Source organism: Cupressus sempervirens, chromosome 3 (genome assembly GCF_028749045.1).
Source record: "Cupressus sempervirens isolate cs-2001-9-10 chromosome 3, ASM2874904v1, whole genome shotgun sequence".
Taxonomy (NCBI): domain Eukaryota; kingdom Viridiplantae; phylum Streptophyta; class Pinopsida; order Cupressales; family Cupressaceae; genus Cupressus; species Cupressus sempervirens.
Window position 1 is genome coordinate 235,793,110 of NC_143120.1, and position 21,585 is coordinate 235,814,694.

Genomic DNA, 21,585 nt, shown 5'->3' on the forward strand with positions numbered 1-21,585 from the left:
TGTTGAATGTGTGGTGAATCCTGAAGAAGTTCTAGGATTAAGTTTTGGTCAGTTTTCCAAGAGGCCTTAGTTTTAGGCCAATTTGGTGAGGGTTTTCAAGTAAGCCTATTTTGAGAGTTTCTGGGTCTAAAATAATTTGAAAATCCTTGGTTTGGGATCAATTTGAGATACTGTTCTAAGTTAGATGGCTGGGTGTTGAGTCTTGCCCATACTTGCTTTATAAAAGTGGGTTAATTAGCTCTTGGAATTTGTCAAATTCCCATTTTTTCACATGTGTTCCAAAGTAACTGTTGGTTCCCGAAACCGCAGATTGGAAATTTCTACACTTTGATCTTCTGCACTTTTGGCTCTGCAAGGTCAAGGCGGGTACACCTATTCTTGGACAAATCATTTGAATGCAAGATTTCGTATAGCAGATAAATTTGATATGAGTGCAATAAAGAAAATCTTCCAAATGGCAAGGAATAAAGAAGTCTTTCAAATTGCACTGTTTAATTAAATGTTTAAGAAATATTGGTATTATATTGACTTCAAAATTTCTCCAATCACTTCAAGATATAAATGCTTCAGATATAATGCCTTCTAAGCATTAATATTCTAAAATTAAAATGGTGATGAATGTAATTATTCTGAAAATAAAGAATTTTAAGATATGACTACTTTAAAGCTACAATGAGTTAATATGTGAAAGGGAATTTTAAAATATATTGGCAACCTGAAACCTAAAAACAGATAATTGTATCCAGATGACAAATAATACCAGTGCTTTAATTCCTTGGGCCGAAGAAACTTTATAGGACAATATTTGTTTAAATATTATCCATTATCCCAATATCATAAATGCAGACAATCACATAGTATGCAATCCAGAGTTCATTTGAGTGGATTTCAACTCCTGAGAGAAGACCAATCAAAACAAGGTTAAGACAACATACAAATGTTCCACAATAGCCCTGATGTTCAAATTTTGAATGCTGGAGGACTCCAAATTTTTTGATTTCTTTCAGAGATAACTGGCTGCTGTCCTGGGCAACAACATGTAACTAATATGGGATCCATCATTAAGGTTTTCTGCTTGCCAATGTTTATTATTGAGTCTATCGACATCCTACGTGGACTAGGGTCTTTGTGAGTGTAGGACTTTTCATATATGTTAATTTATTTATTAACTAATTACTATTGATAATTGTGATTCAATTAGATAGTAATAATAATGATTTTAATTTGATTAAATGATATAAAAGATAAATTAGAAAGATAATTATAATTTAATGAATAATAATTATAACTTAATTAAATAATAAGAAAGGCAATTATAATTTAATTGAATAATCAGAATAATTTATTATTCCATTTATAATAAATTCAATAAATCAATTTTAATGTTTAATTGATATATTCAATTAATATATGCATTTGTTAAATGTTTGTTATAGACATGGGTTATTACATTCATACATAGTTGGAATGTTGCAAGAGCATTGGTTAAGTCAGCAGGCATAACTAAAAATTCAAAATATCCAAAACGACATTTAAATAATTCTTGTGCACAACTTCTCCCACTCAAATGATTATTGCTCAATCTCAAAACAATTTATTCGTGTTGCCTGGGGATGCGTCCTGGCCTTAGAGTTCCTTTCCTTATATTCGAGACATTTCCAGGATAGGAGGACAACCAAGGGACAACCCTACCCCATCCCCTATTTAAAAAAAAATAACAGGGGATGTCCATGTAAACCTGCAGATGTTGCCTAAAATTGGGGTAGGGTGGGGGAAGTTGTATGTCCTAGGAATGGTAGGGAATGCCTTGGAAGTCCCCGAGATAGACGGGCATCTTCAACAGGATAGGCTGCATCAACACTTGAAAAAACACATTTTTGATTAAATTCTTTCTTTTTTAATTTTAAAGTGAGCCTCCCTTTGAAGTTTGCATTATTGTGCTTAGAACTGTTTTGTAGTTACAGTCATGCTGCACACTCAGAATAATATAACAGACTATTTCTAGGGTTTTGAGGAAGTATGAAAAGTGCATTATAGACTTGGAACTACATCTTTGTCATTTTGTGGTAATACATCAGTTCTAGGCTGGTTTTGCATTGGTTGAGGTCCTTTATAGAAGAGTTGGTGAATATTGGAGTTTGCATCAAGGTGCCATCTTTTGTAACATACCTATATCATAGTCAGAATTGCATATCATCTGTTAGTATTAATATCAATTTGTTTACTATTAACTGAAAGCGTACTTTCAGGACTGTGACCTTGATTTAGAGTTTGGTGAATGCGTTCTTGAGTGAGAAGAGTATTGGGAGACATACTTGATCTACTATCTGTAGCAGCCTTTTATGGAGTCGATGTCAAACCCGTAACAATCAACTCCAACACAATTTCCAAGGTTTTCCATGTTATTATTTCATAGGAATGTTATTTCATGTATTGGCATTAAAATACAGATGTTTATCTTCCAAAGCAATTGTAACATTTTGCCTATAATGTGTACATTGACATTATATCAGACTTAAATGATAATAGTGTTCTTCAATTTGCAAGGTGGGTTATTGTTCTTGTTGCTATTGACAATGAATTCCGAATTATCTTCTTGAGTGCATTTCAGTTTTGTATGATTATTATTTTAATATCACATGCATATTGACAATAAATTCTGAATTCTGAATGTATATTGAGTATTCAGTTTGAGTATTGAAATGTTACACGTTAAGGTTCTATGATGTTTAAATGGCATGCTTTTTTGATGCTTTCATATGAATGTAATTTATATATGCAAATTTCCCTAATATATTTTAAAATTTCCCATACTTTAAATAGCCATCCCTTTTGCCACCTCCTTGGCCTTCCCAAACTTGGCAAAAGAATTTATTGTTCTAGATTTTCATCCCCGTTCTGGAAGCTTGGGGTGTAACACTGCAATTTATGAGTACACTATTTTGTCTAATTCATCATCTATCTCACCAACTCTAGAAATGGCATATTGATTTCGAATAGGTTTATTTTTGTTTAAATCCTAGAAAACTATACACATATGTACAGTTCCATCTTTCCTTTTTTATAACACATGAAAATTCAAAAGGTTAGAACTTCGCCAGAGAAGTTTTATCTCAAGAAGTTATTTATTTATGTTTCAATGTCTTGCTGAAATCTTTGTGGATGCCTGTAGGGTTGTAGTTATTACATGACTTGTTCCTATTCTAGTTCTGTAACATGTTAAAACCTTCTATTACAAGGTAATCCTAAAGGAATTTCTGTGGAAACCATGCTATGCTTGTAGAAGATTTTACTGCATGTCTATATGATACACTTTCTTAGGTGTGGCTATAGCTTTTACTAAACATTGTGCTTGCTATGCTACTTGTCCACTCCTACAAATCTTTCCATTCTCTTTGCCAATGTAATTCTAGGGAGTTCGTTGAAAATGCCATCTTCACCTTGTGATTTGAATCACATTTCCATCGTTTGATAATTTTGTGTAAATCAAGGTTGCTGAGAGACTGGTAAAGAGTGTTTTTAAAATAGCAGACTGGGGTACTTAGAGACACATTTTTTAGAATATAATTTAGTAATTTCCAGAAAATATCATGATGTAGAACCTTCAAAACGAGAACATTGTTTTAAGTTCAATATCATTTTTAAACTTTAAATACACAAATGGCATATGTCATCTTGTCAAAGAGTACACAGCTCAAACTATATATATTTGATATTGGATTATAACTTGTGCTTTCACCAAATTAGGTGCAATAGGTTAGCCGGTAGTGACATATAGCAAATGTTCTTGATGGAAATTTGCAACTGTTGTAACAATGATAGCTGTAGCAAATGTTTGTGATGGAAACTTGTAGCAATTGCACACAAAATATGGTAGGCTGTAACAATGTTAGCTGAGAGGATGTATAGTATTGTGTGATATAGTATACTATATTGCGAGATACATTGTTGTTTTTCCTTAATTCTCAGTTCCAAATCATTCATTTCACAAATTTATCAAAGGCTTAAAATAATTGCATAAAAAAGAATTTGGATAGAATTAGCTTAGAAAGTATGTAAAAAGACATTTATATTTTTGAGATTAAAATGTTGATTAAACTGTGTCTATACAATATGAAATTTAAAACACTAACAACTAAAAATCAGATAACCAGTAACAGATTTGAATTTGAAAATATTCACTTCTTAAATGCAGTTCATCTGCATCTTAAATCACACAATGTAAACAGTCATCTTCTGTGAACAATTCAGCCATGTCCTAGGATAAAGATAATGAAACCTAAGAAAATGCTTCAGAATCACTTTGATATTTTGCAACCATGTTAGTCCCTAATGATGGATCATTGTGTGATCCAAGATGTTGATACCAAAAAACCGCGCACCATATAATCCACAAAGTGCAAGATCTACAGCATAGATACTGAAAATTTGATATCATTAATTAAAGTTTTGGGTCCTTCAAGTGCAGCAACATGGCGCATGGGAGGCCAACACGGTACAGGTTGAGTCTGCACCTTTGGTATCTTCATTCACATGACTGCTGAGATGGTGTGTTTTCGAAACCCTCCAACTTCTATGTAGGTGGTCCATTGGATTTTGATTCTAGATACCCATATGTAGCAGCTTATTGGTTCTTGTTGAAGATTGTATCTGTGATAGAGATCTTTATCTCTAATTTCATGAAATAGAAATATGATCGTTATGGTCATCTTTAGTTGAAGAAGACAATTTATGATTATATTTGAGATAATATTATATGTAGAGATATGTGTCATGTGAATAGGCATGCGTTTGGAAATATGAAGTCTTGTAATTGGAAATTGAAGAGACCTTTGGATGTAATATGAAGAGTTTCATTTCGATCTATCATTGTGATTTATTAGTGTATTGTAATGCAATCAAAAGTGAAAGCATTGTACTTGAACATTTTTTATTATCAATAAAAGAACATTTCTTTGGTGTGGCTGGGTTTTCCTTCTAGTTGGAGGGTTTTCCAAGAATAAAGTCACCATTCCTTTTTTGTGCCAATTTTCTATTTTTCATATTGTTGTTCTTGGGCTAAACATTAACATGGTATCAAAGTTTGGTTATGCTTAATGATAAAAATCTCCTTAGTTGCCAAAATTGTGCTAAAAAGGTTGGATCCAGATCCGGCTTTGTGTTTTGATCCTTGAGGATTTGAGCAGGATCCTTGATTCTGCCTATGGATTTGTCAGGATTTGCAGGCCGCGAATCCTGATAGATCCACAAGAAAAATCAAGGATCTTGCTTGGATCCTCAAGGATCCAAGCCACAACCTGAGGATCCACAAGCAGAATCGAGGATCCAGCCCAAATCCTCAAGGATCCAAGCCATAGCCTGAGGATCCTCAAGTATTATAATTTCATTTTGTAATTCAATAATTCAATGTGAATGTGTTGATCTTCTTTATAATTGTGAAAATAAATCAATTATTGAGTATACTAGATTCGTAGATCCATACAAGGAAATGATTTAGTTTAAGAATTATTATATATATATATATATATATATATATATATATATATATATATATTAGTGTGTACACACACACGAATCCTCCATAGATCATAATTGAAAAAGAAAACCCCTAATCCACGGATCCAATTCACGTGCCCGAATTGGGTTCATTTCATGAATCGACAACTAAGAAAATCTCTTATTGCAATAAAAATGTGAGGCCTCACCCCAACTCATCATAGTGCAACCGATACATTGTTATTTTGATACATTATGACTCAATATGTTGAGACATTGTTAGACAGATTGGACATTATTATGTTATTTTATGTCGTGTGATGTTTTACTTTGAGATGTTTAATCATGTTATATAATATTTTATGAACATGCATATTGATGATGTAGTACTGTAAATGAATGCAAAATTAAGAATATGATTAATACCTTGATTATGCGATTTTTATTGGTTAAGCATATGAGCAGAAATGAGATAAATAGTTATTTATATGAAAGATTGATGTTTTGATTTATGTGATTATCTAGATGAGTTTTAAATATATGCATGTGATTTTTTCGAGCTATTGATGTGTGAAATGAGTGTGCAAGATTATTAGCGAGGAAATCTAACGGAGAATCTGTAACTGACCCTATGTACAATTTGTGAAAACTAGGGTTGAGTCTAATGAAAGATGCAGACCATGTTGTTTTGTATTTTATTTGTATTGTAAATTGAATGTGTGTATCATTTTGTAATCGTGAAGTGTTAAATGTTTTGTAATTGTGATTCTATAGTGTCACTTGACATTCGTAATTTGTATATGTATATCTGCATGATAATTAGGGTTAGCTAAGTAACCTAATGATCTGAGACGAATTAGGTTAGTAACTTAAGTCTAATTAGTTGGTAATTAGGATTAATTACCCTAATTAGGGTTTAGTGGTAAGATTTCATTTCTAAGGTTTTTAGAAAGTCCAAATATTTTTAAGCAATTTAATAGGTTCTAAAATGGTCCTAGGAGCAAAAATTAATGAAAACTAAGCGCCTAGGGGGTATATGTATGGGTTGGGAGCATTTTTCACCTCTCTAGCCCTTTTTATTTACTTTTGTGACCACCCAAATATTTCATTTTTACTTTAGTGCGAAAATTGGAACTTCACCATAAGTTTGACAAGTTTATACTCCACCATAAAGTTTGCCTTAATGGCAAGGTTAAGTTAGAAGACCCTAGAAGCCCTTAGTCAAGTCTGGAGTTATTGCAATTTTTAGGTGGTTGAGTTAGGAGCCTATTTAGTTGCAGATTTGAGGGTGGAAGAGTGTTCACCCAATCTTTACATTTAGAGAGTAAAGTCAGGAGTGAGGGAGGAAGAATGATAGCTCTTCTCAAAAATTTAATTTGCCATAACCATTTGTGAAGGTAGGAGTCCTTCAAGTTTGTGTCTTCATGTTGTGTTTTTCATTACTTAAGTAGACTTTCTACATGTGTGTATTTGTATGTATAATGAAACATGTAAAGGATGAGATTGTGATGGGTTTTCTTAAATATTTTCTTTTGTATTTTACATTTTGATTTATGAGGGAAACTATAAAGGTTGTGTTGGTATTACTCACCTTGAATAAGACAGAAGTGGCCATGTACGGGAGGAGGGCTTCACTTGGACTCTGGGCAGTGCAGAGTCTCTCCTCGTGATGAAGAGAGGGAGAGTGTAGGGTGATATAGACCGCTATTTGTTAGTACAAACTATGTTTATGTTTTGAAAATTGAGAAGTGAAAGAACATAAGTTCTTGTGATTATAGCCTCAGGAGGGGCATCTGTTATGGTGCTATGACCGACTTCTCCTGCCTTAGAAAAATTCACCTTTTTTCTAGTCTGGTTCGTTAATGAACCTATTGTCCAAAAGGGATGGAAGTATTTGGTTGTATGTGTCTTTGTGTTAAAACTATTTGTCTCCTGGTCGATTTTCGTTTCTCCATGGTTACCTTGATATAAATTACAGATTTCATAGTGGCTACCTTGATATGGAGCCAAGCATGAATTTAGAGGAGTTGTTTCAATTCAAATGTATGAGAGATTTCTTCTCGGGATAATGATCCTGTTGTAAAAATGTATTGTTAACCTTATTTTTAAAACAATTATGATCTCGAATTTTCTTCCTTGGTTCTTTCCCGAGGGAGTCCTTGAATCAGATGTGTGAATAAAATGAATAAGAAGTGACGAGCCACATATGTTGAAAAAAAATGAGTATTTTCCTTTCATATGATATTCCTTATGATTCAAAATTATATGCATATGTTTATCGGTAAATAGATGCAATGATGTTATACAAAATTATGGAATTTGATTTTTGAGCTGTGTTAAGGAAACTTGATTTATTTAGTTGGTATTTCATTGTAATTTAGTAACTATTGGAAAGAAAAATATTCCTACATTAATGTATAAATATTGCATCAAATACTACGCTATTATTTATCTTACAAATTTTTAAAAAAATCCCCTTTGGCTTTGTAATAAATTAGAAAATCTAAATAGTTAAGGAAAAAAAAAATAGCCCTTGGAAATTTTTTTATCCTTGCCATGTAAACTAAATAAATTTTAAAATCCAACACTTAGAAAAAAAGAGACTTAAGAAAAATCTATCTCTTAAAGCAAAATTGCTCTGTCTTTGTATGGGAAAAAAAAATTTATTCCTTTTGTAAATAGAGCATATTCCCTCTAGATTCTTTTTAATATCCCTTGTTTTTATTTAAGTAATATCATAAATTAAATAAACAAAAAAAATAATAATATAAAACATTTACTATCCTATGTCTATCCTAAACACCCACGAAACTTTACACTTTATACCCTAGTCAATGCATTTAAGAAGGTGACGTCACCCCTCCACCCTGCAAAGAAGCGCACAAGCCAAGAGATTGGCAAGGGTTCCTATTGTCAACATTCAATAAATGCAAAAAGAGGTAGTTTCAAATTCAGCACCACCTCCACCTTGGCATCACTATCCTTCCCTCCATTCCATGCCATCAAAGACTGCATTGAATGCGTGGAATGAGATGAGTTGCGGAGGGGGGTGGGGGGTGGTGGGATATTTTTAATTGGGATTGGGTTAGACTCCCTCTCCATGCAATTTTCCAAGGAGACTAGGGTTGACATATTGGGAAGCAAGGAATTTAGATGGGGACCACGTGCCCACGTGGGGGGAAACTTTCTTGAAATCCGCCTTGGCATTCGGTAAGGAGGTTAGGTGAGGATTGAGGTAGTTAGGGGTAGTTAAGAGTTAGTGGTTAGGTTAGTAATGTTATTAAAATTAAAGTTAGGACTTTATTTGTGTTAAATGTTAGAAGTTTTAGGAAGTTAGATAAATCTTTTTAGGTGGAATTTAATTAGTCATAGTTTAAAGTAATTATAGTTTTAAAATAATGGTGTTTGGAATTAATTTTGTTTTATTGTATATATTATTAGTTCCTACCACGGCAGGAAACTGTCACATTCTTGAAAAGTGAATGAGTTTATTTATTTGTCCAATCATAGACTTTAATTTATTTGTATAATTTTTCTACTATAGTCATTATTTGTGATGACATTTTTCTCCAATTTCATAGAAAATATTTTTCTTGCATTTTATTCGTAGTTGGTTGCTATAGTCATGAGTTTCATAGTTTTTGTTTTTTGTTTTGTTGTGTACAAAATGAATTCATTTAATTTATTTGTCCAAGTTGTATTGTACATGAAAAATTTAAAATATTATTTTCCCCCAAACTATAGAGCCATAAAAAAACATTTCCATAACAAACACATAAAAAACAAGCAGAAAAAGCAAAACATTATTGAGTCTAGGTGGTAAACCTTGTTTGTCTTGTATGTTTGTCGTATTGCATGAATCAGATTAAATGAGATATATTTGTTTTTGTTTTTAAAAGACGTTTATTTTTCACCAAAACTATAGGGATATAAAAATATTTCGATAAAAATAGATAATAGATGTTTGCAAGAATTCATAATTAATCCTTACATAGGACAAATGTTGACTTAAATTTGTGCCACAATTATATCGAAACAAGAAAAAAGCAAGAAAAAATAATGCAAATGACAAAGACATGCAATTAAAGCAATATACCAACCATTTTACATTATTAGAGTGCATGTGGGAACTTGGCTTGTCATCACTATTTGTTTTATTGCATGGAATGTGATTCAAGTGAGATTTTTTTGATATATTTGTGGCACAAATTTTGGTCAACATTTGTCCTATGTAAGGATTAATTATGAATTCTTGTAGACATCTATAATCTATTTTCTATGTACAACATTGTGTGGCTGTTTTCTAATTGCACCTCTTGAGCGCTTTCATCTTTGCCTTCAGTACTAGAAGGTATGTCAGTATTGAATACTTTTATTTTTATCAAATATTTTGTTGCATTGTTTTTGTAATCATAAGCCTATTTTCAAATTTATGTTTGGGAAATATATTTAATTTTGAAAATATAATTGTGGGTTTGTTTTCTTGTTTCAAAATTCGATAGGGTTTCATAGTATTTCTATTTTGTTTTTCAAATCTATCAAATTTTAGATCTATGCATATATTTTACATTAAAATAAGTTTGTGAATGGATAATTGGTTTGAAATTTAGATCGAGGGTTAAAATCTAGTTTATTCTGAAAATATAATTGTTGATTTTTTTTTGTTTCAAAATTCGATAGGGTTTCATAGTATTGCTTATGTTTTTCAAATCTGTCAACTATTTTATTCTTACAATATATTTGTGTGTTTGTTTCTTGCTTCAAAATGCAATAGGGTTTCGCAATATTTCTAGTATTTTTAAAAATCTGTCAAATTTGAGATCAAGAAGAAAACTTTATTTGTCCATTTTACTTAGAAGTTTGTCTGCTTCCTAAAAATTTTCTTCCTTGCTGTATAACCTAGCAATAGCCTTTCCTTGAAGAGGTGCCTCACCTCTCTTTGTGTTTCCTTCGTTGCAAAGGCCATTTATAACTATGTCATAACTAAATTCATTTGGCACAAAGCTTCTATCTTTTGCCTCTGAAAGTAAACGTAAGGCCTGCTGTATATTACCTTTCTTCCGGTGCCCTGCAATTAGGATATTGTATGTGGCAGAATCTGGATCCAATCGATCTTTCACAATCTGAGTTTTCAGGCTCTCTGCTCTTTCCATTTCTCCATTCTTACAAAACCCATCAATAAGTTCATTGTAAGGAAAGGTGTTAAGTACTATTTCCTTTCTATGGAGATCATCCAAAAGTTCCAAAGCTTCCAAAAAATCACCCTTCTTTTAGGCAGAACTCTAATGGACAAGCAACCAGCTAAAATCAACTTTTCCATATTAACGAGCTTGCCAAAATTAGGCAGATTGACATAACTTGAAAATCCTATATCTAGTTCTTTTAGAGCCTTTAATTCTTCCATAGCCCGTGGCAACTTCTTAAGTGAAGAGCAATAGCTGAGTGAATGTGGTCTAATTAGTTTGGTCCAATTAATTTTGTTGAACACAAAATCTACCTTGTAAAGAGGTCCCTCACACCAAAATTCTCCTAACTCATTAGGAGAACCCTTTATATCAAAACTCAAATCCAGTACACTTTTCACCAAATTTTGATAATTCCCCATCAGCTTGTATGTTTAAATATTCAAACTGAGTGCCTAGGGAGCCCTGTTTAACGAGAAGATTTGGAAAACTAGAAATCATCAAAGGTTTAGATCAAAAAGCCAAAATTGATGATGGGACAGATTTATATTTAGTTGTAACATAAGGCTTGCACAATCATCAACAAATAGTATTTTGAGCAATGTCTTTCATTCTTTCGTCTTGTGAAATTAGAAATGAACTTTTACTAGGAGCCTTGTAAATTTCATACTTCCCTTATAACAATTCCAGAGGTACTTCCAAAAATCCATATTGATTCCATTACTTCACTCCTCTTGTAACAAAATATCCCCAGAGGTACTTCCAAAATCTACATTGTTCGAGCATAAGCTGAACAATTTGTTGGAAATAGAAGATTATAATTTTTTGGGGAAAAGGCACATCACTAATCACACTAACCAAACAAAATCACAAGTGCAATTTTGTCCCCTAGATAAACAGAAATGAAGAGAATAATTGTCTCAATAGTCACAACAATTTACAGTGTTAGATCTCAGGCTTAGTTGCATTATGCACAATACATCAATCATCTCAAGAACATCAAATTGAACGACATATTAAAAGATCTACACATATATTAGCCCCCTTGTGTCAATTGTCAATTTATCAGTTGCCTATTTGTCTTAACTCTTATATTTTTCTACAATACTTGATTTATTATTCAATTAGACCCTAGATGTAATTGTAAAGGGTTGTTTTATTACTCCACTCCATGTAATTGTGGCTATGAAAAGAGCATCTACACAACATAATATGCATATTTTTAAAATTTCAATATGGTATGTAATGCCTTATTTATTTCCAATGAACCTGACATAACACACATGATGAGCTTAGAAAGCTAAAATTCCATAATAATTTTGTGTGTCCACTGATTGCGTTGGAAACAATTTGTAATTTTCTTAAACATGCCCATGTTCTGAAGTTGCAATTTTACAGTTTTTACCTATCCATTTTTATGTTGCTGTTGCCGATCCTCTACCTTGTGTATTTAAGGTAAATATGTGCGTTTGGTTAAGATAGTGTCTTGAATAGGCTTGTGCACATTAAGTATAGCTTATTATCAAGTATTGGTTTTAACGTTGATGGGTCTAGCATTGACGTTGCAACTTGCACAATCTACTACAATGCAAAGTGTGTTCTCTGTTTTAAAATGGTAAAATAAAATTCTTAGAATCATCCATTTTCAGTACCCCTGGTTGAAGAAGTTCTGAACAACCAGGCCTTGAACATGAGCATTGACATATGCGATGGTTGGCATTAAAACCCAAACCTCCTCAGCTCAAAATTGACTCGAGTATTCACCAAAATGACAAAAACATATATTTTTTATTTCACCACTCTCCAAGCATATTCCTGGAATGTTTCCCTACTCAGTAACCACTCAATGCTTTATATACCAGCATTGAGACTTACAGTCACAAAGGTCCATTTATTTAAGAAACTAGATCATAAAGCTTAGTATATTTATAGTACAACAGAGTTACGTGTGCTACGCTTGAAATGTTCCAAGAACGATAGAAATGTGTGTTGATCTTAATACTTCTGTAGTATCCAGCACATTCCAATTTCAGATATGTAGGTAAGAATGAATTCATTTATATCAACATGTAATTACACTCATTACAAATAGTAGAGAGGCATGTATCATGTTACTTGGTTCAAACCGATCCCCCTGACAACCAATTATCTTTAGTCTGTAGATCAAACTCTTTGACCTTTCTTGCAAATCATGCAATCAGACTTCCACATTACTTTGTTACAGGCTCTTAGACATCCCATTTTGTTTTTGAGGGACATATGAATCTGTCTTCTCTGCCTTAGTTACAAAAAATATTTCAGCATGTACCAATATTGAATTCATGAGAGATTTCACAGTAATTTTCAATACCCAGTAGACTAATCCAAAGGATATCTAAAATTTGATGCAACACCCAATTCTACAACAAGATATAGTAGACCAAAATATGGTTAGAATGTCCTCAAGCTAGATAGGGTAACGTGTCTTCACCCCCAATATTCCAGAGGAAATGTGCATAGCTACCAACATGAATAGGATTCCCAGGATCTGCTGCAATAGCATCTAAAAAGGCTTCTTCTGCAGCAGAAAGGTCACCCCGAGCCAGCCACAGAAAGTTTGCAGAGCGGCTGATGACTTAGGCATCAGAAGCATCAACTTTTACAGCTTTCTGGAAATTCTCTTCGGCTCTGTTATGAAAACCAGCAATTAGATACTTGTGAATGCACTACACAACCAAAAAGAGAAAATAGTGATACTATAATTGCAAATTAAACAAAATAAGATGTTTTATCTTTTTTCTGGGTTGAATTGTGTATGTTTTTCTTAACATCTACATTTTGGATCATTCTACATGATCCATCATTAAGATGAAAGAGAGTAAAAAGGAAAAAATAAGATGTTCTACAAACATTGTCTCAGATTATTGTCCCATAGACGTCAATTAGAGCTTTTCATTCTCATTTCATTTTAATCTCCTAAGTGTTGAAGAATAAACACAAACTGATTTTCCTAGCATGAATGATCAAAATTTTGCACATCCAATTTTCTCTCTTTATAATTCTTTTGTGTGTAATACTAATGTAGGAGAGATTTGTAAGAAAAGATAACTACCTGTCATAATCCTGAGTCACGAGATGCAGAAATTGAGCATAGTTTGAAAGCAGAAGGGGATTCTCAGGATCATCCCTGATTGAATTCTAGCAGTGCAGATTTGTACGATCATAACATCCATAGCTATGGATATATGGATCCTGAGTACTTCTACAGGTTGGCTCTTACTAAGAAATCTGATGTGTATTCTTGTGTTCAAAATCCGCTGTTATGTCTTCTGAGTTAAGGGAGAAGACAAACCTTTCTGACTATAATATAAACCACGTTGAACTTGAATGAAGGTCTTCATTAAAGTTTAATTCACCTCTCTGAGCATTTGATATATCCTCATCTGGACCTCCGATTTCTAGTACAAATCCCTGACCCTCCAAACCTCCTTTTTCTGGGTCATCATTGTTCACTTTTGCAAAATTTCTGTTGTTACCAACTGTGGGAGATTTCACCCGTTCCTTTTGGTGATTTTCCAGATTTGCCTCAAGGCCTTGCCATCTTGCACCACTCCCTCTTTTTGTCACCTATTGATTGTGGATTACCTCGCCAATAATTTTTCTTTCACCAGAATCAGTATCTAAACATGATAATTCAGGATTAAATGTTGTTTCTATTTTCTTTAGACCTTCCCTTAAGTTTTCAAGTCCTCTCCAGGCAGTGGATCTTATAGTCTTACTTAATATACTACGCTTGCCTATCATCTTATTAGCAAATATTAGATTGCATTTTTCTAACAATGAATCATGAACAAGTGTTTGCGTGTAAACCTTCCCATGAGCTCTGCTTCTAGTGATTCTACCTATGATTTTATCAGCAACATTGTTATCTGAAGAAATTCCACTGTCTTTGTCAAAAAAAATTGAATCTGCTAAATGACTCGACTACTTCATTTGAACCATCATTTGTTTCTTCTATAGAAGACACTACACTGCTGGATTGTAATGGTGTATCAGTGGTGGTAGTTTATGGAGTTGCTAATGCATCTGGCCCTTCTGAATTGTTTGTATCCAAAGGATCAACTATTCCATCTGCAGAAAGATCAACACTTTCTGTCTTCTGAGAAGAAACTTTCCTGGATATACGTTTTCTAGAGCCAGTAGGTTTCTTCCGTCTTGATGCCCGATACAAACACAAACTCAAACCTTGTGACATAAGTTAAATCTATTGCTTCATGCTCGATAATTAAGTTGACACCAGAGGCATTTTTGAAATCATTATTCAACTTAAGGTTTTAGACAGAGGGCAGCATTGTCTATTTTGATTTCTGATTTTAATGAAGATTTACTAATGTATTCTTATCAAGTCTGTAGGCAGCCAAGACAATATTAAGAATATATTATACTTTTGGAGATAAGGCTTGTTGAAACTTGCTAGTGCCTTTCCTCATACCACCAATTTTTTTTTGCAATGAAGCTTTCTATAGTGCCAAATGATTAGCTGAGATTTTTTCTAATATTACATACTTATACATGTGTAGCATACGTATACACATTGTTGGACAGGGCATAATATTTGTTCCATTAAATGATTTATAGGAATAACGATGACCCATCACAATTAGTATATTTAAATCAAGAATCAAGTTATGACAATATGAAATAATAATAATATGCTGAATTGAGAATAGTTGGATTCGACATTCCACTATTTGGTACAACAAATAGGATCATAATCAACCATTGTTAATACATAATGAGTAGAAGAGTACTATGCCTTAAGGTTGACCCACCTCCTCTCCTCCTACCCGGGCCCCACCCCAACCAACTCACCATAACAATTGGAAGGAATCTTCATGCATTTTGTGGAAGAAGTGTGATAAGACAATTGAAGAATCTTAGACTTTTTGTGGAAAAAGTGTCATAAAAGGCATTTGGAAAATATATTTGTAGAGATTTAAGTTGGTTTAGAAGAAAGTATTAGTGTGTTGATTTGAGAAGCTTAGACGTCCATTTCATTTTCTACAACTTTTGATGCATTTTATAATATCACATTCTTGTAAAAGTTGAGAGGGCCATTAAATTAGGATGTCATGTTATGTTGGAAAATGGGTTACTTTATGGAGTGGATTTGTGGATAACATGATGTGCTTGGAAGTGCATGAATTTGCATAGTAATCTCATTGGTATGAGAGATATTTTCAACTATTCCTTGTCCTCTCGCCCACTCCATATGTTATTGAAGCTTTCCTTAGGGCCCGGATGTCCCCTTGTGTCTACTCGACCATTTTATGGAATGTGAAAAGAAATGCCATCACTAAGTGCTTTGCTTTATTTTTCTACTAAGCGCAATATCCCCATCAAAATTGGAGATATTTTAATTTTATAATAATAAGGCAATTTCACTTCTAAAAGAGAGGTTTACGCAATTGAAAACTTTATAGTTGTATTTTATGACTTTACAACCAAAACACAAAGGCCCTCATATGATGCATAATCAAACACTAATAATCATATTTATTGCTTTTAGTTGAATCATCTAGTGTTATGATTGAAGAGAAAACTTTAGACAAGATACTAATTTCAATTTGTTGCTCATTCATTATGATACCTTAAGATGTCTTAAAAATGGTTTTCACTGAAAAAGAAAGGAAAATTAAATTAAGTTTTCCTCTTTAGATATTATTTTTAGATTTTTAATTTAAATTTTTTGAAATGTTATAATTAGTTTATATGTTCCTAATTGATGTTTAGAAATGTTACACAAAGATCCAACAAAATTAACTCACTTTCTTCTTTTTATTTTTTATTTTTAAAGTTACCAACCCCTAGATCTAATGTGCATATCATAGCTGCAATATTACCAATTTCGATATTGATTAACTTATAATAGAGTCATCATAGATTTCACTTAGAAAGAAGTCTTAATGTTGAAGAAGATAAGGGAATAGGGAGTGGGACCAATATATTCATAGGGTACAATTGAAATAAAGATGTTGATCATAATCATATTTCATGTCATTGACAATATTTTCCTTAGATATTAATGCAAATTTGAATTCATAGCCCCATGCAAAGTGGTATCTATTGATGTCCAATGATTTTTAATAAGAATCATTTCTACCAATCTATCAATAAAAGAACATTTCCCACTTAAGAACTTTGTTATTATATTTTCCATTATTATAATATCTCATTGGTTAATAAAAAATTGATTTATTTATCAAAACAAACTTTCACCAAATTTCTTTAAAACAAATAATAATGAAAATTTCAAGGCCGACTATTTTTTTTTTTTTGAAAGTAAACCTACAAGCCCATACTTTCATGTTAATGATAATATGTACTGCATCTTGAATGTTAATTTATTGCTATAATAAATAAAACATAGCAAAACATCACAAAACTAAAGAGTATTATTGTGCGTCTTCTTGATTCTTTGCAGTGATGAAAACTTGTGCTATAGACAATACTTGCGACATGTTTTTCAAAATCTTGAGCAATTACTTCCTCTACTAAGAGAATTATACTAGTGACTAATATAACTAGCTTAAAAAATTTCAAAGACTGTAGAATCTAACAATTGGAAAGTTGATAATAGACTATACAACTTGAAAATGGATAAGAAAGTATGTATTCCAAGGCCGTAGTGGGACTGTCCCATTATAGGACCAATTGAATCAACTACAATGTGCCATGTCTTCATATGTGACTATTGAATGTGTCGAACAATCTCTAAAGACATTGATAGCCGAAGACTTTCTGGAAAATGCTTTAGGAACAATCTTCTATGCTGATAGTGTTTCACGATTCTTGTCGAATTGTATGGAGTTGGTACAAGAAGCAACAATCATTGATAAACTAACAAATTCTTATGTACGAGAGTACTTTGTGCCACTGACAGGATACCATGAAGCAATTCATGCATATCAAGGAACTCAACATGCATCTATTGCTAGTGGCCTCTTTTCTCATAAAGCACTTGAAGAGTGTGAGGTTGCATCATGCGTTTATAGTGCTGTGCATCTAGCTATTACTAATGAATGTGATTTTATTCTAGTTCATGCATTAAATGCATATGTTTCTCACTTGGGTGAATGTCTTGTGACAAGAGTGACAAATGTGTACAATGCATTCATGTCTTTGTACATAGATCTACCCAAGGGAACTAGTCTTCCATGTGAACAAAAGCATCCAAGTGAGAAACAACTTGCAACTGAAGCAGATCTGACTACTCCAACTACAAATTTGACTACTCCAACTCCTTCAACTACAAGCTCTTCACAAACTATTTGATTGTCTAGTAGTACTATAAATTGACTTCTACTCATAAATTAAAAGTACTAATGTCCTAGTTCAATTATCACATCATCCTTTTCCTATGGTTACATGTATGTATGAAGTATGAAAAATAGCATAGAGACTATTGTCCTTTGCCTATTGTTACATGTATCTACAACGTATGGAGAATATTGTGGAGACTAGGTGCTCTATCTGGGCACTTTATGCTATCAATGAACAAGTATGTACAAGTAATATAAGTATTGTATCGATATATGAATAAAAATATTATGAAAGTAATGTCTCTTCTAGCTTTGTTACGAATCTAATTGGTTGTAAATTTAGGATACTATAATTACTATAGAGAACTTTAGAACTTGAATACTAATTATACTATTAACATGCAATGAATGGTGGAATGCATTATCATTTAAGAAAAGCATTGATGCAAAATTAAACATTGTAAATGATAGTCATCTATTGCACATTTATTGAATAGTATGTATGAAATCATTTATATTAATGATATTTGTATGATTATTGCCATAAAATGTATATTGACGAAATAATGACACTAAGTTGAAGATATATCTTAGAACTAACTAATGCTTGGTAAATTCTAAGAAATGTTCCTTGTTGCAAACAAGTTTTTCATCTCCACATTACACAAGTATGAATTTTCTTGATGCATTTGTTTCATTAGATCGCAATGCAGATCACCTCTCTGAAAGTCCAAAATCTAGTATTCTTGACAAACTTCTAGAACTTTCAGATGAATGCCAAAGAAAAACATTGGAAAGATATTTTTATGATAAGCATGTTGTCATGTTCAGATATGATGGATAGGGAGACATTCGACCAACACCAATCAAATTCGTGTTCTATCCCCATTCATGACTAATGGTGAATTAATTTACCTAAAACTTTTGGTGCAGGAATATAGGGAAGCTCATATCATATTTCATTGTCAAGATATAATAAGATAGTTCCCTCCTAGAAATCACATTCCAAAAGAATTGACCACCATTTTCAATCTAACATGCAAGACATTATTCTGTGAACTATCACCATTTAGCACGGTTGTTGAAAATGAAACACTTTGATCCATAATAAACCTTGTGGTAACATATCCAACCTTTTCACTCCAATGGATTATAAGACATGACAACACATAGATTCTTGGGCAATGGTATGATAATGATATAGAAGCCTTGGTAGCTAAGACCATAAAGCACCATTACTCATGTCATTTTTTGTAACTTGTATTTGAGAATAATTTCATGCCATTTGGCATTCATCTTGTAGTAGAAATTGGGAGATGATGCTTTCTTTATTGATGAACTGATGATTACAAGATGACAACCACCACATGAATATAGTGATGATGTATAAGCTTATGCTTACTGTGAATGAAAGTTCACAATTTGCATGTAAAAGCTATAATATTTTCCACTATGACATAGTATAATATATATCTTTTCATTTCTATGTTATTTATTTCTTAGTGAAGTATCCCTTTAGGCTTCAACAAATGTACTGCAATATGTATCTAGTAATCTCCTTCTCACTTTATAATATATTAGAAGTTGTTTTTAACTTTGACTATTGCAAACGTGCAGATAGCTTTGTTTAGCTAACCATATTTTTGCAAAGTTTGCTAAGAACTAGTAATAGTTTGATCTACTATGTTTAGTGTGTGCACAATGATTATGCTACACATTAGATTATTTTGGCATATGTAGAATACAAATTAGTGACCTAATTAATTACATCTAATATTGTGAAGGTTTGATTATGCTTTTCTTAATACAATACTTTGGTTGCAAACTAGGAAAATCAACAAGGATTGAATACACAAGCTTGGCAATTGAGTGAAGAACAAAATAGTAAGTAAAGTTATACATTTGATTAGAATCCAAAAATGTCAAAGTTACAAGTTTCCAAAATTTTCTTGCTTCCTTATGTATTATTTCCTTAAGATCCATGTTAGCATTTCATAAGATCTTTATTGGCATAAGTTTTTGTGTTCAAAGTAATGATTGCTAACAAAAAAAGTCAAACAAATGGTGTCGTTGAATAGATCTCAGAGATGCAAACTTACTAATTGTATTGTCTTCTTGACAAGCTTACACAATCTATAGTCAAAACTTCATAGAATAGATTAGAACACATATATACATTTGTAGGTTGAGACCACCTGCAATTTAAGAATTTGTTTTCCACTTTTTGAACTGTGTCTCTAGATTGGTTGACCCCATTGCATTGAATGGAGCATATCCACAGAACATGTGATGACTAAGTTGGTTGAGAATAAAAATGAGCATGTACCTACCTATGATGAACTTGTAACAAAGGCATGGATGGTACTAATCTTGATAATATTGGTAGATTATAGACTATTCCTCATAGTGGAGAATACTCTGTGGCTTGTAATGTTAATTGTAGTGAGTACGATAGTCATATTGTATGCGTTTGGTATGCAACCAAGCAATGTGCAATGATAGTAATGTCACTAGTCATGACAATAGTAATGACATTTAGTATTTATTGGCTAGTAGTGTTGGGATTGATCATAGTATGGAAATAATGTTTATAATGGAGATAAGCTACAAGTAATTATTGACAAAAGATTATTATGAAGAATATGACAATAGTCATTTTTTAGGTACTATTTTCTAGAATTGCATATGGTTTTCATTTAACTTTATAATTGAATTTTTTGTTTGAGAGGATTGGTCATTTGTAATGTAATGTAAATATATGAGTACTGCAACATGTCTTAACAAAAGTTTAATTGTGATATAGAAACACAAAAGAAGAAATGAAGAAGACATATAGGGGTGTTCGCAAGAAGACATCTGGTCAATTTTCAGTAGAGATAACATTGCCCAAGCTATGAAGACAAAAGTGGCTAGGAAAATTTGACATAGCAAAACAAGAAGCCTTTGCACATGACATGACCAACATGTCAATGAGAGGCAATAATGCATACACCAACTTTTTCCATGTCAATTGTACACCTCATAATCAACATTGCAATGTGCAGAGCACTCAGATCTCAACTATAGTGAGATCAAACAGAAAGAAAAATAAATTCATGAAGTTGTCTGAATTGCAAGAACATACTAAAAAAGTCGAAGAAAGCAAAGGATATATGTCATTTAGCAATAGATCTAAAATCTGTCCAGAAGAAAAGTCATACCAAGCTGTTCAGAAATATTCAATTGGTCATTATGTTGCACAAGTGTGGAATCCTATACAAAAAAGCAAAAATGACTAGGAATATTTGATACCAAAGAGGAAGCTGCTATTGCATATGATATGGCTGTAATTTCCTTCAAAGGATACAAAGCTAGTACAAATATTGTGTGTCTAGATACAAAGATACATGAAACAAAAAGAATCTCTCACTTAGAGAAAGATCAACTTGGATTGACCCTTCAAGTTGAACAATGTCCAATAGAAATAGAAAGAAATGATCCACTGTCAATGGTCTATACAAATGATCATTTTGTTCATACAATACCTATCACTAAGAACCAACACTTTCTAACAATGATGCACATGAAACCTAACATCCTTGAAATTTTTCATAGAAATCTAGTAC

General features: G+C 32.5%; 1 protein-coding gene and 2 long non-coding RNA genes across 4 annotated transcripts in view; 2 read left to right on the plus strand and 1 right to left on the minus strand.

Annotated features, from left to right (window-relative positions):
- The window catches only part of LOC149565722 (F-box/kelch-repeat protein At1g80440-like), a 45,194-nt gene extending 42,648 nt beyond the window's left edge, over positions 1-2,546 (plus strand). Inside the window, exon 2 of one of the 2 annotated variants that reach the window (XM_089819222.1) lies at positions 2,269-2,546. In XM_089819222.1, the coding sequence (XP_089675348.1) occupies positions 2,269-2,294 (26 nt within the window). In that variant the 3' untranslated portion in view covers positions 2,295-2,546. Of the gene's footprint in view, positions 1-2,249 lie in introns of both variants that reach the window. The other variant, XM_089819221.1, reaches the window with a different exon arrangement.
- A 7,191-nt stretch (positions 2,547-9,737) lies between these two features.
- Positions 9,738-20,411, plus strand: LOC149565723 (uncharacterized). The gene is made up of 3 exons (XR_016361505.1): positions 9,738-9,847; positions 19,810-19,864; positions 20,222-20,411. It is a non-coding gene; the product is annotated as an uncharacterized LOC149565723 (long non-coding RNA).
- On the minus strand, positions 12,716-15,140 carry LOC149565724 (uncharacterized). The gene is made up of 2 exons (XR_016361504.1): positions 13,771-15,140; positions 12,716-13,346 (listed from the first exon to the last, which is right to left on the minus strand). It is a non-coding gene; the product is annotated as an uncharacterized LOC149565724 (long non-coding RNA).
- Positions 20,412-21,585: the final 1,174 nt, after the last annotated feature.